General features: G+C 40.1%; 1 protein-coding gene across 3 annotated transcripts in view; it reads right to left on the bottom strand.

The window, feature by feature from the left end:
* Positions 1-296: 296 nt before the first annotated feature.
* The window catches only part of trabd2a (TraB domain containing 2A), a 67864-nt gene continuing 50221 nt past the window's right edge, over positions 297-17939 (bottom strand). Inside the window, exons 5-8 of one of the 3 annotated variants that reach the window (XM_061699227.1) lie at positions 16743-16833; positions 14918-15190; positions 478-544; positions 297-403 (exon numbers count right to left, since the gene is read on the bottom strand). In XM_061699227.1, coding sequence (XP_061555211.1) covers positions 326-403; positions 478-544; positions 14918-15190; positions 16743-16833 — 509 coding nt within the window. In that variant the 3' untranslated portion in view covers positions 297-325. Of the gene's footprint in view, positions 404-477; positions 545-1945; positions 9548-9999; positions 10081-14917; positions 15191-16742; positions 16834-17939 lie in introns of those variants that run through there. The other 2 variants (XM_061699226.1, XM_061699228.1) reach the window with 2 other exon arrangements.

Consider the following 17939-nt stretch of genomic DNA (forward strand, 5'->3'; position numbering starts at 1 on the left):
TACGGGCAAACCATAAAATATGTGTGTATAATTTTTGTTAGTCACATTTTTTTATTCTCTGTATGTCTCAGAACTGGCATCACAAAAGATATATCTTAAATCCAAACTATGCGTTTTTTTTCCCCCCTTTAAAGTAATCCCCCTAGAGCACGTGTCCGACTCAGGCCTTGTCCCATCAGGGCCAGATCCGTAGCCAGGTTTGATGAGCAGAGGTTGCTCCAGCACAGCGATGTTCTTCTCAGCCAGGAACTGTCAGATGCTCGGAGGCTTTGTGAGCAGGCGCCTGGTCACGGTTCTGTTGTTCTGCCACACCTCTCGCTTCTTCTCATGCGCTGCGAATCAAGCGAGCGCTGCAGAATCTCTTTGTAGATGTTGATCGTCCGGCCCACACTGAAGGGGACAACTGGCAGTTTGTAGATTGGGTTTGAAATACTGCATTTCTTTTGTGACACTAATCTCGGACGTTTTCCGACCCACCTCGTATACCGGGAAGTTGCCTGCTGATGATACGCGCTGTTCCAAAAAAGCGGCTTCCGACCTCCGACTAGGAAAAGCACACCGGGTTACTGCTTAATCAAATGTTAACCTCAAAAGATTTGAAATATATTCATATTTCGGTTAGACGAGACACCAGTATTTCTACAGCGTGCTATCCATGTACGAAAACTGATGTGTAACTTTGTGTTGCTGAATGGTTAAACCAAAGTAGCAATTACTCAAATGGTGTCCTTTTCCTTAACATTTTATATTACAGTATTTTAACATGAGGTTTTCGACCTTACTCCACTATAGAGATGTATTACCAGACGCAAATATTCGAAGCATTTTTCTGAAACAAGGACGAAATCCACATTTTCCCCCTCTTTCCATCAAAAAAGACATGGAAAAGTGCACTTCTGCCTCCTGATGGCCACAAACTCCATTACACGGATTGTGAGATCTGACAAGCTGTGTTGAAATGGATGAAGATGCTTCCACCTGACACCGAAAGTGAAAGGAGATGACAATATGGAAGAAGTGAAAAGGAATAAGAGATCTCAGCGAGAATATGATTGATTTAATTGATGAATATTGGCTGCTGGAAATGAACAGGACCCGGATCCAATTAAAACGGGTGATTATGGTAGGGGGCAAGTATGAGGAGACCCACTATTGATGAGCAAAGCTTTTGCCACTTCACAGCCAGGCAGTAAATACACACTGGTTTAATGAGGTTTCCCATAAACTCCTGTTAAAGACATTTTAATTGATTCTATTTTAAAATCACTGCACCGGCAGCTCTGTAAGGAATTGATACGGTTGTGAGTTGGCAAAAAGACAACATGGATCATTTTGTGTTTGCCTGTGTGCTTGTGGTCTGGCTGGGAGGATCCGGAATGATTCATCAACACTCAGGAATGGGATGATATTTGTTTCAAGTTCATTTATCATATACTGAACTTACTGAATCCTTTTGTTCTTGGTTCTCAGTTGGAAGTAATAACAAAAAGGCAAAATCTATAGTTACGGACTACTTTGCATGATGATACTGAATTTTCTTGTAAACTTAAGATAACTTCAAATGGCAAACGTGACTGTGTGAAATGAAACCATGATAGTAGGGTGAGCCTTCTGCTGCAACGTCTGTTATTAAATTGAGGATTTAAGTTGGTGTAATCCGTATCAAAATTTCAGCAAGTCAAGTACAAATCCACTGGAAAAGTTATTTTGTGGTGGCTCATTTATTTCACGCTTGAGCGCCAAAGCATAGCCTGCAAAATTCCACTTAAACCTGCAGGTCCATTTGAGGACCGATAGTGTGAGGATCTGTCGAGCAAAAAAAAAAATGTGGTCAGAGAGGCCTCGGAAGTAACAGGGCTGACGCAATGCATAAAAAAAAAGGTCAGTTTTAATAACTATTGTGACATGAATACATTCCATTGCATAATTCAACAGGAATGCATTTAATATGACACTTAATATACCCTAATTAGGAGGCAATTCCCCCACGGCAATCACGTCACTTAATGTTGACACACATACAATTTTGAAGAAAGGTGTCTTTCAACTGAAACAGTACCTCAGACGACAAACAGAGAGCAGCATTGCACACTTTAAATCACAACCTGCACATGTGCAAATCATGAGACTTAACTGTGAAATTCACATGCATGACAGCTCGTTTAACTCAGCTCATTTTACATTAGAAATATCTCATGGCCCACCGCCAAGCAAAAATGTCATAAAATGTATGACTGCTGAAATAATTATAGTCTCGTCCAATGGTGTCCCTAGGCCTAGTTTTTAGTGGGCTGAAGCCCCCTAAAAATGTCTTAAGCCCCCCCACGCAACCATTTGTTCGTTCCCAAAATTTCCAAAACCCTGGACTGGTCACCAACCAATCACAGAGCAGATTTAAATATCAAAAGCTGTAAGTTTTCGAAGGAAACAAATGTAATGGCAATTGTTTTTATTTGGTATTAGTTTTGAGTAATGTGGGCCTTATTTATTTATTGTTATTATTATTATTATTATTATTATTATTTACAAATAAATAAATACAACACAAATACATCATTATTATAGTGTCCAGGGTATTCTTTGCCATCCTGTACATTTCCTAATCTTTCTAAGATGATCTAAAGTAAAACTTGCGTTAGCCTACGGTTGTCTGAAATCTGTATCCCTGTCCTAAGATTGGATATTTGTAATATTTCCAGTAAATCTTTTTCTTGTGTCTACATGAGCTTTGAACTCAGCAAGCGCGAGGGGCTCCTGAAGTTTTGAGTGTGTGGTGCATTTTCTCACAGCAGACGAGGCTTTACGGACGCCCCGGCGATGCCTTTGGTACACCCAGCAGGACTCGCCACCTCGCCTTCACCAACACATAAAATTTGATTTTGTGGTCATTCAATGTGTGGACAAAGAATTAAATGTTTCACAAATGCTAATCTTCAAAGACTTGTGTCATACAGAGTTCATGAAAATAAATATATGGACCGACATGCTTCATTTATACTGCGAGTAGAGGCCATTTGAGTGGAAAATAGCTCGTGAGCATGTTGCATACCAGCCTAGATAATGACCAGAGTTTGACCTACAAACATCAATGCGAATCCTTTCATTGTCATCTGCTCAAAACATTACGCTGACCTACAAGGTTGCCAGCACACCGTTTGTTAAAGAAGGCCAGTTATGTTTTTTTTTTTGCACAATTGAAAACCGTGCCCAGGTTCTTTAATGACGTGTCCGTGACATGCTTCAATCAAAAAGGCTCAAGGATCAAGAATTATACATATTTTGATGCCCACGCAAAGACGTTGGATGCCCTCCCCACAAGTCGGTGTTCAGGGTCACCAGGGAAGAACTGTACATCTATTGAAAGGCAAGGTTGGCAGCTAAAGGACATTGTAAAAGAATAATGTTATAAACATGTTTTCCTTGGTTCCTTAGCTGAAGAGTTTTAACAGCACAGCCTAGAAAACATAATTTCATTATGTCAAAATTGTCAAAGTGGACTTACAAGGTTGTTATAGTTATGTGTACTTTAACATCCAATCTGTTTGATTTCAAATGTATTCGGTCAAATACTTCTTTTCACCTTTGACTCTCCTTTGTGTCAACAAAAAAATGTCTGAGAACATCGCACTCCAAGACAAATCAATAGTTCCCACTGCTTGGAGTTGGAAATAAACCCAAAGAGATTTCCTATGTAAATATGCGAGGGACTCGCTCGGCAGAGCACTTATTACACGGGTACTCAGCTAACATGCTGCAGTGACTGATGTACTGATAATAGCCACGCTTCGACACACACTGACCAGAGCTCCGCTTGGAAAATAAACCGGAGTTGTTTCAACTGTGTGCTTGCTTGACCTTCTGAACAGAGGGACTAGGTCTTCATAGCACTGGGCAAAATCATACGTTCAAGTGGATTCGTCATAATTGGGGGGGGGGGGGGAACTAAATCCATTCAAGTGAGGATTGGATTAATAACAGGAAGTCATCAAAGTTGTGAAACCCAGGAACACCCTATGTATTACCAAGTCCGTCATCCTATAAATGAAGCTATTCATTCCTTTTTAACAAGGGCGACAAAGCAAACCAATATTTTTGGAAACACAATCCAGAATCATTAAGATTCCACTGAAAATTAACAATTTGAATCTGTCCTATTGGCCGCCATGTCTTGCTTCAACCCAGCTCACAGGAAACAGCCGTCTGCGTGGACATCTGCTTTCAATTCCTTGGTTTCCAGGTTTACCTCGTCCACTCGTCTGTGGGGCGTGTAGTTTTTAACACCTAATTGTCATTCAATTTTGTTTGAAAGAGAATTTTTTTTTTTAAGAGTAAGGATTTCAGTTATTAATGAGATCACAATAGAATAAAATAGCAACTGTTCTGTTTTCATCTACCAAAATGTGTCGCTAAAACACACGAAATATAATTGTCCAAAATACATGTTTGGATCAACAAAAGATGCCATTACAGTACTCCACAATATCCTGTGACTGTGAGTATGACATACACAGTACATTACTTAGGTTGCACTGAGAGGTAAGCAGTGTTGGGAGGAGCAAGTTACAAAAGTAACGCAATTACTGTATAGTTATTATTCGCTGTGCATATAGTATTTTGGTAATGTTATACTCGCTCGGCAACACGAGTAACGTACATAACCTCCTTTGTACAATAGTTTAGCGGGAAAACAGCCATATTCCATTTTTTAACAAATACCTGTTGTATTGGGATTGTCATCTCTTCAACGGTGAGGTAAATATTATACTTTTGAATCCACTGTTGTTTCAATGTCCATAACTCAAAAAGTAATGCAAAAGTAGCGTGATGCATTACAACTCATAGACATTATTGTCCAGCCATCCATCCCAATGAGGTGAAGCAGTATGCAGTATGCTTCACCTCATTAGGGTTGTGGGTGTGCCGGAGCCTATCCCAGCTGACATCGGGCGAGAGGCGGGGCTACACCCTGGACTGGCCCCCAGCCAATCACAGAGCAAAATATAAACAAACAGACAAAGAACTATTTACACTCACATACACACCTAAGGACAATTTCGAGTCATCATATTACCTAACAGGCATGAATGTGGGAGGAAAACGGAGCACCTGGAGAAAACCCACGCAAGCACAGGGAGAACATTCAAACTTCATTCGAACCCACCAAATCCACTGGTGAATGATTTCTGATGTATGTCCTCACAGCATGGTGTTAAATATTTTTCTACGTGTGATGTCAAGTGAGACACCTGCATTTGGCCAGTTTACATTGTGATAGTTTATTTCCAGAAAGTTTTAGTTCTTTTTTTTTGTTTGTTAAAAAAATGTTTTGAATTCCAAATGGAATGCTGGTCAACAATGATAAAATGCAGCAACTGTTTCAGCTTCTGGACGTGATTGTAAATGAATTGCGTCTGTCAGTAAATGAAGGTCACGGGAGGCAATTAGACCAGTGAACGGCATTTTTGTTTGTTGAGTCTTGACTGAGTGACACACAAGGTATGTTTTTCCAAAGCGTTGGATTACACTGAGTAAAGCATATATATACAGCACAGCGATTAATGCTTATAGTGTGTTCATTGTCAGTGACCTTTACAATTTACATATACACATATTGTCCAATTGGAACACATTTTTAGGTCACATGAATCTCACGTTTATGTAAAACAATCAACCCTGGAAAATCCGTAGAAAACTGCATGAAGATAGATTTCCTTTTTAAGATCACTTTTTTCAACTGCAAGTAAATCCTGTGCCTTGCAACAGAAAAATCGATTGCTGCGATTTCAGCAACAAAAAGCTCACAGAAAACAAACAAACAAACAAACAAACAAAAAACACCTAACCCCCACCCCAAAAGCCACTATAATCAATCACCACTAAATCAAAGTGCAAACTAAAAATTGGCTTACATTTCCTGTTGCTATAACAAACCAATTAACATTCATTTCCTGCACATGTAAAGATGGCTTTAGCTCTGGCTTCCTGTTTGTTTCCTGCAGGATCGACGCGCTGGCAGCAGAGCAGCTGCCTTGTTTGCGGCCGACCACATACACACATCAGAGGGCTTCTCGCTGCGGCCCTTATCGCACCACATTAACCTCCTATAAACATGCCGTGAAACCAGCTCAGCACACAGTGGCGGCATGTGTCTGCAAATTTGCCAAATTCGCAAAGGATAAACTGAATTCAATGTTAATCTGGATAAATATTTTATTGTTGACATGATAATGCTGTTACAATCATCTTACGCTTTAACTGAAATGTGACTGAACACCGCTGTTTGTCGCACACTTATCCTTATTTATTTGGGGCGCCTTATTGTCATTACAATGTGACTGACCACTAAAAAGCATGTTTCTCCAAATTTCCTCATTCTTTGTTTTCTTTTAAGCACAAAAATCATAAAAACGAGAATCTTGATCACCAAACCAGATCTGAAGAGCACAGATCTCCGCCAAGGTCTGTGTAAAAGTGTATTAATCCATAATAATTTAATATTATATTTTAATAATGACATTACGATGCCATTGACAAAGTCTGTTATTTGCAGAATTGGCCACTTTTGTTTACTGGTGCTGTGGCGCAATGCAGGCAAGGAATGGGACTGACGTATTTCCGGGTCACAGATATGCAATAATACTCACCGGTGCCTACGTGGCAGCCATGTGATGATGGTAATATCTATTGCCTATTGTACAGAGAGAGAGAGAGAGAGAGAGAGAGAGATCCTAAACTAACCAACGATAAGGGTGAAAAGCTCTCGCCTTCAAGCTTTCTCACTTGGTGGAGGTCATTTATCATTTCCCAAACAAGAAGACATTTTAAGATCCATGCTTTTCACTTAGCATAGCATAGCATTAATGACTGTATGGGAAAATGTATCAATGAGACCAAATACAGTACAAAAAAGCACTGTGAATGTGTCATTCAACTTCAAGCGAAACTAAGGTAGTTAAATAAATTAAACAAAAACATTGACAAAAAAAAAAGAATGCACAGTAAAATGTCCTTCCATTGGACACATACAGGCAAGCAAGTGATTAACACTGATACACAAAGTTGAATAGCTGTCATTTCCGCTCCCAAAAAATTGCTTTACAGTGAGACACATGATAGACTTATGGTGGTTAGTTCCTGATTCTGTCCAAAAATATACTGCATATCTATTTATATATTCATATAAACAACATGTCATAATATTCCTTTTTTGTAATAATTCTAAAATACATCTATAATATTTAGACAATATTTACATATTTCCCCTGACATAGGCTATTATGTAACATATTAAGCACAAATTCAGATTCTTCTAATATGGAAGAATAAATTAAAACACCGCTTTCAACATGGCCGGGGGACTTAAGAGCTGATCGATACGAAACATGCACACATGCACACGAACATACACGCTTAAACAGACGTACTCATGGTGACGGTGTAATGGTTAAGATACAGCGGCTGAAATAAGTATTTAACACGTCACCATTTTTCTCACTAAATATATTTCCAAAGGTCCTATTGACGTGAACATTTCACCAGATGTTGGGAACAACCCAAGTAATCCATACATGAGAAAGTTGAACAAATAAGATCAGAAATTAAGTTATGTGTAACAATGAGAAATGACACAGGGAAAAAGTATTGAACACATGAAGGGAGGTGCAAAAAGGCATGGAAAGCCACGACAACACCTAAAATCGATCAATAATCTAACAGCGATCCAGACCCTTGTCAGTGCAAATGAACATCAGATGGTTCAGTCCTAATTGATGGCCTACAAAAAGGTCTCATTGCCAAGGTGTGAGTCAAGACACATCTCATGATGGGTAAGAGAAGAGAGCTGTCTCAAGCCCATCGCATACTTATTGTTGCAAAACATAACATCATTGATTACAGGCTCATATCTAAGCTTCTGAACGTTCCAGTGAGCATGGTTGGGCCCATAATATGAATGTGGAAAGCCAATCATACCACCATAAATTTGCCTCGATCAGGTGCTCTTCACAAGATTTCTGACAGAGGAGTGCAAAGAATAACCAGAAGAGTTGTCCAAGAGCCAAGGACCACCTGTGGAATCTTCAAAAAGACATGGAATTAGCAGGTACTGTTCTCACCAGGAAAACTGAGTAATGCACTCCGTCGCCACAGCCTGTATGCACGCTTATCACGCAAGGCACGTCAAAGCTCATTTAAAGTTTGCTGAACAACATTTGGACAACCCAGTTAAATACTGGGAGAATATAGTCTGGTCTGATGAGAGCACAATTGAACTGGTTGGATGCCATAATGCACACCACGTTTGGAGGAGAAATGGCACTGCACATCACCCTAAAAACACCATACCAACAGTGAAGTTCGGAGGTGGGAACATGATGGTGTGGGGCTGCTTATCAGCACATGGTACTGGTAAACTTCACATTACTAAAGGAAGCCTCAATGGGCAAATGTACCGAGACATTTTTGACAAAAGTCTGCTGCCATCTCCAAGGATGACGAAAATGAAACGAGGGTGGACATTTCATCAGAATAATGATCCAAAACATACTGCTAAGGAAACTCAATTGGTTTCAAAGAATAAAAAATAAAGCTGCCACAATGGCACAGCCAATCACTTGAATCCAATCGAAAATCTATGGAAAGAACTGAAACTCAAGGTCCTGAAAAGAAGCCCACGGAACCTTCAAGATTTGAAGACTGCTTGTGTGTAGTAATGGACTAAAATCACACCAGAGCAATGCATGCGACTATTTTTTCCATGCAGGAGGCATCTTGACGCTGTCATTGGAAACAAAGACTTTTGTACAAAGTATTAAATAAATACCAGTTGGTGCGTTCAATACTTTTCCCTTGTGTCATTTCACATTATTACACATAACTTAATTTCGGAGCTTATTTGTTCTACTTTGTATGTATGGATTACTTGGGTTGTTCACAACGTCTGGGGAAATTTTCCTGTCAATAGCACCTTTATAAAATATATTTAGTGAGAAAAATGGTGACGTGTTAAATACTTATACCAGCCGCTGTATGTAAATGAGATTTCCCTGTTTGTGCTATAAGACTCACAAATAAAGGAACTGACGTGTGCAGCATTTTTATGTTCCACCAGTTTTTTTTCAACAGCAGAAACGCTATCAATATTTAAAACACGTACTGTGATAGTGCCCTTACATTCTATTCAAGGCCTCATTTTGTAAAACAGATACTCCACCGGCATTGCTGGACCACATTGTCCCAAATACGTCTGTTTTATATCCATGGTTGGTACTATTAACCCAACAGTCTGATTTCATCACCTCCACACCTTCTCCAAAGGAGTCCATAAGATTCTCTTTATTGTAGTGGATCGCAACAAATACTATGCTAGAGAAATATGGTACACATCTGATGAATCAGTGAGGCACACAGGAGGATCGGTGAGTACGAGCAGAGCGACGAGGGCGAGGGCACGTTATAATAGTTGTAGTGGTTGAAGTCTCGACTGGGAGGCTTCACTGTGATGTAACCGTTGACGACGCGAGGGAGTGGCGGAGACTGGGCCACGGCGCTGTAGAGACCGCAAATGAGAGAAGAAGAAGAAGAAGAAGAAAAAAAAAAAAAAAAAGACAGTTTTAGTTGAAATTCCAAAACCAGAACCTTGAAAACTTTTGGTATAGTATGAAAAATCATGTCATCTGGACCATACGCTTTTTGACGCCCCTGGGTTACCAATTCCATCGGCAGGGTAACGGTACACACCGCCACAAAGGTTGATGCCACAAGCGGAAATGGCATTGAAAGAATACAACTCTACTAACCCTTACATCCTGTTCATTTATGATTATGAACTACATATATCTTCAAGGAGGATTAATCCATAATGATTCAGAAAAAAAGGACAGTTTTTGGTACATTGTAGGGACAGTATGTGTTTACACAGGTGCAAATCTATCACCTTTGTCAAGGCACCCTCTGACCTTTGTATGACTTCTGTTCCTTGTTTACTATGTATGATCATTCATCTGCTGCTTTACTCTTTCCCACTTTCGGGTTTTCCCCAGGCCCCGTCAAAGACCAACAGGTGCGTGTTTCTGTGGTAACCTGTGCAAATGTGGTAGAAACACAGACAGTTCTCGGGAGTGTTCGAAGCTCCCTCTTGTCACCACAGAGCCATAAAGAATACAGACGTTTTTGACATGTATAGTTTGACAGTTCAAGATTCGCACTGTTGCCAACATTTTCCTTGTTTTAACACACCCCTCAAAGTAAGTGAGAAAAGAAAATCATTTTAGCGATGCAGTACGGGTACAAGAACTGTCATTCCCATCCTTTACACACAGTAAACATGAGCAGGGTGGTCATTAAACAGAATAGTAACCATCCATCCATCCATTTTCTGAACCGCTTATCCTCACTCGGGTCGCGAGAGTGCTGGAGCCTATCCCAGCTATCTTCGGGCATGAGGCGGGGTACACTCTGAACTGGTTGCCAGCCAATTGTAGGGCACACATAAACAAACAACCATTCGCACTCACATGAACACCTACGGGCAATTTTAAGAGTCTTCAATCAACATACCACGCGTGTTTTTGGGATGTGGGAGGAAACCGGAGTGCCCGGAGAAAACCCACGCAGGCACGGGGAGAACATGTAAACTCCACACAGGCGGGGCCGGGGATTGGACCCCGGTCCTCAGAACTGTGAGGCAGACACTCTAACCAGTCGGTCACTGTGCCGCCCAGAATAGTAACCTTACGGTAAAAACTAAATGATTGCACAACACATGACTATTACATAAACACTAACACAACTACAACAACTACTACTATGGGGAAACAACAAACAACAACTAAGTTAACAAAAAAACACAAAAAAGGCCATGATGCATGCTGGGAAGTCCACCATCAGCTTCTGCTGCAGTGTCGGGGAAGTTGACCCTGGGCATCCCAGTATGCCGAATGACATTTGTAAATAGTTGTAGCTAATTATGTGTTTTATCTTTCATGTTAGTTGTTGTTTGTGATTCCTCGTAGTGTAATAGAAGTCATATGCATGTTCTACTTGTTGTGCATTGTTGTGTTGTATGCTAAATTAAGTTACTGTAATTCAAGTGTGAAATTGGTGATGTCACGTTCCTCTTTATTGATTTCATTGGGTGGGATCCATGTGAATTGCCTGTGTGATGTCATGCAATTTTATGACTTGGACATACCACCATGACGCCAACATAACTTGTTAATCAACATCGATTTTTTGATTATTAGGCCCATCCCTATATTGAGCCCCCTTTTTCTTTTTCTTTTTTTTTTAAATAAAAGGTTCAGTCATTTCTTCTCTCCAGTTTTGATGTTGAGCCCGTGGGGCTTGTTTGTTTTACCTGGCACAACGCCAGGCAAAACAAACTCAACTCTCTGAAGTAGGGACCTCTGCATAGCAGCAGCTTGGAACAGCAACTAGACACAACATTCTGATAATGATAATCACATGATTATAAATATCGCAACCATTTCAAGAAAGAAAAACGAAAACAAGACTAACATGAATTTTAAATTAAGTATATCATATTTAAGCTAGGCGACAAAGTGGGCGACTTGTTAGCACATCTGCCTCACAGTTCTGAGGACCGGGTCCAAATCCAGCCCCGCCTGTGTGGAGTTTGCATGTTCTCCCCGTGCCTGCGTGGGTTTTCTCTGGGCACTCCGGTTTCCACATCCCAAAAACATGCATGCTAGGTTAATTGAAGACTCTAAATTGCCTGTAGGCGTGAATGTGAGTGCGAATGGTTGTGTGTTTATGTGCCCTGCGATTGGCTGGCGACCAGTTCAGGGTGTACCCTGCCTCTCGCCCGAAGATAGCTGGGATAGTTTCCAGCACGCCCGCGACCCTAGTGAGGAGAAGCGGTACGGAAAATGAATGCATATTCAAGCTATAACTATACAGTATTTTATCCAGTCTTTCAGGTTTGAAGGTTCCTTTTTTTTTTTTTTGCCTCCGCAATTGATAACCTAAGTTTATGAATAAATGGCTCGTGCATCAATTTGACTTTCTACATTGTAATTTCTAGGCCATGACCTTAAAAGTTCCGATATTTACATGCAGGAGAATATGTCAAGCTAACAAGAGAAAGATCACGAGGCCAAGGAAAGGGAAGTAATTATGTATTTGCTTTGTTTAATACATAAAGTAGGTATTTACATTTAAACAATTTATTTTCGATTCATAAGATTTGATTTCTTTTTGAGAGATACCGGACTTTCATGAGACCTGGATTTCTTTGTTCCTCCTGAGTTTTGGACTATCACTACCTTTCCCATTCAGGCACGTGGTCAGTCATTAAAATATACAAAGATGTCAACCTTGTACGCTTTGGCACAAGTGGAAACAAAGTCTGTTTCCTTGCTGCCTAAAAAGACAAGGTCTCTTAGAAAATGAGAAAACATTTCTGCAGACGTAATGAAAAGAAGCTCTCTCAAACGTCCTCTGTTTCCAAAATGAAAAACCCCCAAAAGGGCTGGATTATTCATCTGCGTGTGTTTGATAAAATTGTGCTGTCTGTATATAGGTAACATTAAATTGACTAAACTCTAGTTTCGTCTCAGTGGAAACAATCTTAGTTGAAATATAATATCTCTGAAATGCCCATTACTGATGCATGACACTGATTATTAAGTATGAATACTACCATAAACATTCCTAAGCACGTTAAGACAATGTAAAATGAACAAAGGGGAGTCGTAAAGAAAGGTCACACGATCCTCTTGGATGATCTTGGAAATCGTCCAACAAAAAGCATGTATCTACAAATGTAGTGAATTGTTTATTTTTTACCCAACATGGGTAAAAAAATAAATAAATAAATAAAAAATAAAAATAAAAAATCCAATTTGGAGGGTATGTCTACATGACAAACACGGTGGACGTTACCAAGCTACAGTGATGATAATATATATGATGACATATAAACAATAACATGGCAAGTAGTGATACCAGTCTCAACATACAGTGGATATAAAAAGTTTACCCACCCCTGTTCAAATGCCAGGTTTTTGCAATTAAAATAAATAAAGAAATAAAAGAGAGACCAAAACTCTCAGTGATCATTAACCAATTCAAGTCTAACATTCATTTCATCGGACCATAACACATTTTACCACATGTTTTTGTTAGGGTCTGATGAAACCAAGTTGAAACCTTTTAGCCATGATTCCAGAAGCTATGTTCGGTGCAAACAGAACGCTGCTCATCACCAAAAGAACACCATACCTAGAGTGAAGCATGGTGGTGGTAGCATCATACTTTGGGGCTGTTTTTCTTCAGCTGTAACCATTTTCTGAACCGCTTATCCTCACGAGGGTCGCGGGTGTGCTGGCGCCAGCCAATCGCGGGGCACATATAAACAAACAACCATTCGCACTCACATTCACACCTACGGGCAATTTAGAGTCTTCAATCAACATACCATTCATGTTTTTGGAATGTGGGAGGAAACCGGAGTACCCGGAGAAAACCCACGCAGGCACGGCGAGAACATGCAAAATCCGCACAGGCGAGGCCGGACTTGAGCCCGGGTCCTCAGAAGTGTGAGGCAGATGTGCTAACCAGTCGTCTGACATTTGAACAGGGGTGTGTAGACTCATTTAATCCACTGTAATTGGTAATCATTTGTACAAGCTATAATGACAATTTGACATTATATTATCTTTTGCTAATCTGGATTTACTTTTTTTTTTTTTAAATCAACATCTGTTATTAGAGTTTTAGACTCACTTAGTGCATGTGCATGTTTTTAGCCATATTATACAACTATATTTTATTCAAAATGGGGGGAAACATGGTTCATATTTAATGTGATTTAATATACAGACGTAAACAAATGCAACGCGAACTCCTTCTCCTTCCCATACTTACTCCCACCATCAACATGATAGATGAGTGGCTAGAATATCAGCAAAATTAACTTGGTAACCACATGGCTAATCACTCACAAAATATTAGTGGACCACACCTGTGCTGTGGTCTTGTTTTCATCTGAAAGGTGAGCTTGTTTCGTTGTCCGGTTAGTCCCTGCCTGAAGCTACGGAGAGACCAAAACCGGATTCTTCCGAGGAATTCCCAGGCAGCTATTTTCACCTTTAAGTCACCTATACCGGCGAGGAACTAGGCGGGACTCATTTGTCACTGCAGGGCATGTGTGTTCAGCTAGAGTGTGTTTGGAGTGCATAAAGAAGATGGCAATATGATATGTTGCGTGTTTGAGCCTCCAGCACTCCAGCAGGAAGTGTCAGTTATGTTCTCCAGATTAACGGCGGGGGTTCTGTGTTGCACATTTGGACCCTTCCCTCTCTCCCTTTCCCCTCTCCTTGACGACCGTGATTATAGTACCTCCGCCAAGGAGGGTTATGTTTACATAGCATGTGTTTTTGTGCTATTAGGCGCTACTGTGTGCGCGTGCGTGCATGCGTGCATGTGTGTGCATGTTTAGCTAAAAGCTAAGGAACACTAAACCAAGTTTTGCATCTGAGACAGGTAAAACATTTGTTACATTGAACCCGTATTCGCTGTTTGAAATTTCTCTTCTCTTTTTTTTTTCTGGAACCTATCTTTCTTTATTTGCTTAAAAACTCACCTGTATATTAATTCATCTTATGCAGACATTTTGGACAATTTTATGCTGACAACTAGGGTTGCAAATGGCTGATTTTTTTCTGAGGGATATTTAGAACTGTTCATGATTCAAGTTGGACACTTTCCATGGTAATGACAAGGGATTAGGTTTGAAAAATTATATTTTTGAGTGAACCCCAAGAAAGTCGCAGTTTGGCATCCACAAATTCACATTTACTTCCAAAATTTCCAAACATTTTGAAGCTCTTTCATCGCAGTCGTACACTCCTTGATTTTAAAGGTGACCATATTTTGTTTTCGGCTGGTATCTTACCTCTCTTCTATGCGGACCCAGAGATCATTGAAATGCCTGTGCCGCTGTTTCTTCTGCTTGTTTCTCCGTTTTTTCTTCAGCATCTTCTTCTCCGCTTTCTCCAGCAGTTCCAGGCTGTCCGAAGGCAGAAACATGTGGGTGAACCGCTCGTCCTCCAGGGAACGCCCCTGATCGTCGTCCCTCTCTGGGAGTTCGTGGAGGAAAGGCTCTAGTAGAGGGGACTCGTCATTATGGTCCTCTGGCTCACTCCAATCTGACCTGGATGATAATCTCCTAGATGGTTGATAACAAAAGTAAGATATTGTTGACTTGTGATGCTAAATATCACCTTCCACCAACCACCCTGTTCCTTTTCTAAACATGATTTATTCAGTGACAGCTGCCATCACAGTATGCTATGCCACACTGCACAACATGCCTCACATCAAAGTGGGAGCCGGGCCTTTCACAACACTTCATAGGTGGTCAGTGTAGTCATAGTGCTGGTACAGTCTATGAGGTAGTTCATCACACGCTTAGAACTATCCTGTTCGACACCTGCCCACGTTCTATATGAGCTGGATTGGCTTCACTTGGTTTGATTTTGTACGTCAGACCAGCATGAGGGCCTCGAAATAGCAAAACACCCGCATCTTGCCTCTGAATGTTCATTAGGCTAACATACCACATAAAGAATCACTGCACTGTAGACAGTTTCTGCAGGTTTAAGAAGCCAGATTTAACACACTTTAGCATACATACTCCTCACCAATTATCGATTTAAGACCCCTCATTCGCTAAATAGATCACTGACTTGTGTAGTAGCTGACTTGTGACTCAGTATTACATAATCATAATTTTGTGTTATATTTTTGGATATTCTGTATTTTCTTTGTATATTTGTTGCTGTTACCTGCTAGAAAGATTTTACAGTATTAAAGCAATATACCTAAATTAAACATGACAACATTTTGGTCCTAAATATGATTTTCCAAAATATAGGCCTTATTTGTTGTTAAAAAAAAAAAAAAAACTTATTCTATAAATTTGTCGTTTGAAGCTCATAAAAAATACCTTATTGCTGTCCCATTGTATAAAAGCAGCTAATCTGAAAAATAAGTCTTAGTTTTTGGGTTTTTTTAAACAACAAATAAGGCCTCTATTTTGGAAAATCATATTTAGGACCTTTTAAGGCTCTGCAGACACGCTTTAAATAGACTAAAACTCTCCAGACACCATGCACATAAGGCCTCAACTATGTTTTCAATCTCCCATTTTTCCTTTTTGGTTGTTTATTAAAACATAAAACTTGTTTCTAGATTTATGATTCATTCGACATAAACTCTCCAGAGCGGAGAAATTATGACCTGAGAAAAACCATGACACAACAAGTCATGTTTTAGGACATATGGAGGAAGTGAGTACTGGAAGAAATGAGAATTCATCAGTGGAAAAGTGCCCGTGGGTGTTTTGTGATTATTCGCAGGCAACATATTTTGAAGCATTACAGAACATCTGTTTCAGTTATGGAGATGAGCACATACCAGCTATGAAGTTGCATGAATGTAAAAAAAAAAGATTTCCTATTTGGAAGTCAGTCAGTTGGAAGAAATATTACTGGCAGGAACCTGAAACCTGTTTAAGTGATAAAACATGAGCTTTTACAGATACATGCTTTCAAATCTATTGTGTCTTTGTGTGCCTCATTCTCTTTCTATATTTTTTACATAAAGCTTTTATCATAAAGACAGATTTTTTTTTTTTTTTTAGGTTGCCACAAGGAAAATATTGAATGAAGTCATGTAGCAGCCAAAGTGTATGACAGGCGAGAAATCGTAGTACATACCTGTTTATGGGCTGCCCGGCAGGGGTGTGCTTTACCTCGTATCCTTGGCGACGAAGCACATCAATTACTGTATTGTTACCCAGGAAGTGACCTACAATCAAAAGAAGAACACTTTTTTTTATTATTATTTTGTTGATGAGTACTTAGAGTTCACCTGATATTGAGATGAACAATTCATCTCAATACCAAAAACAAAGGAAAAATGTTTTAACTCATTCAACCTTATCCCAGCTGACTTTGGGTCAAAGGTGGGGTGCACCATCGATTGGTCACAAGCCAATCACAATGTAAATCAAGAAAAACAAACATTCACACCTTTAGACAATTTCGGGTCGAAAGGAACCTAACATGCATTTTTGGGGAATGTGGGAGGAAGTACCCGGAGAAAACCCATGCAAGCGCGAGGGGAACATCTGAACAAATACCAAATAGGAATTATTCAACAATTATTCACCCAGCCATCCATTTGTTATCCCACTTTACCTTACGAGGGAATACATGGTAACATGACAACATAAATATTATGTAATAGGTAACAATTCACATATAAGCCAGTTATTCCTTTCCATCATCTTAACCATGGAAAGTATTTCTTTTCAATTCCTGCCACTAAATTATCGCTCTTCCGCATCATGCATCACCATGCTGTCGTTTTTTTTTTTTTTTTTTTTAGGATTAGGTCATCCTTGTTTTAACCCCCCCCCCATTTGCATCCTGCCTTCCTCTCCAATTTTCAGCATCCGCCAGCCATCTTCCTTACTTCCCCTTGTCCCTCTCTCTCACTGACCCTCTCTGCTAGGTGAAGTGGGACCATTGAGGCTTCAGGTTGCCGTGTCAAGAGGTCTCCATTCTTAGCCTCGCTGTGACAAAGGGGAGCCGGGGGCCATTGTTTGGGCCTTCTCAGCCGTGGCACCATAGAGCTGTGTGAACAATGAGACCCGGCACTTTAATCTGGCCCACAGCTATTGCCAGGGAGCGGCTGGGACAAGATGCACTATTGGAGCCATGATACCATCTTCTACCTGTAAAATGTTTGCTAATGAACATTTTTTGCTTTTTTTTGGTTGCTATTTTTATTTATTTGTTTGCACTAACTGATCTTTACTGTGTTGTTATTTTGACAGCATTCAGTATATTTATTTGTACATTCTTTGAGCAGTAATCACGGAATAGACGGTAGCCCGTTTGACATTCTTT

The sequence above is a fragment of the Phycodurus eques genome, chromosome 15, assembly GCF_024500275.1.
Source record: "Phycodurus eques isolate BA_2022a chromosome 15, UOR_Pequ_1.1, whole genome shotgun sequence".
Classification (NCBI taxonomy): Eukaryota; Metazoa; Chordata; class Actinopteri; order Syngnathiformes; family Syngnathidae; genus Phycodurus; species Phycodurus eques.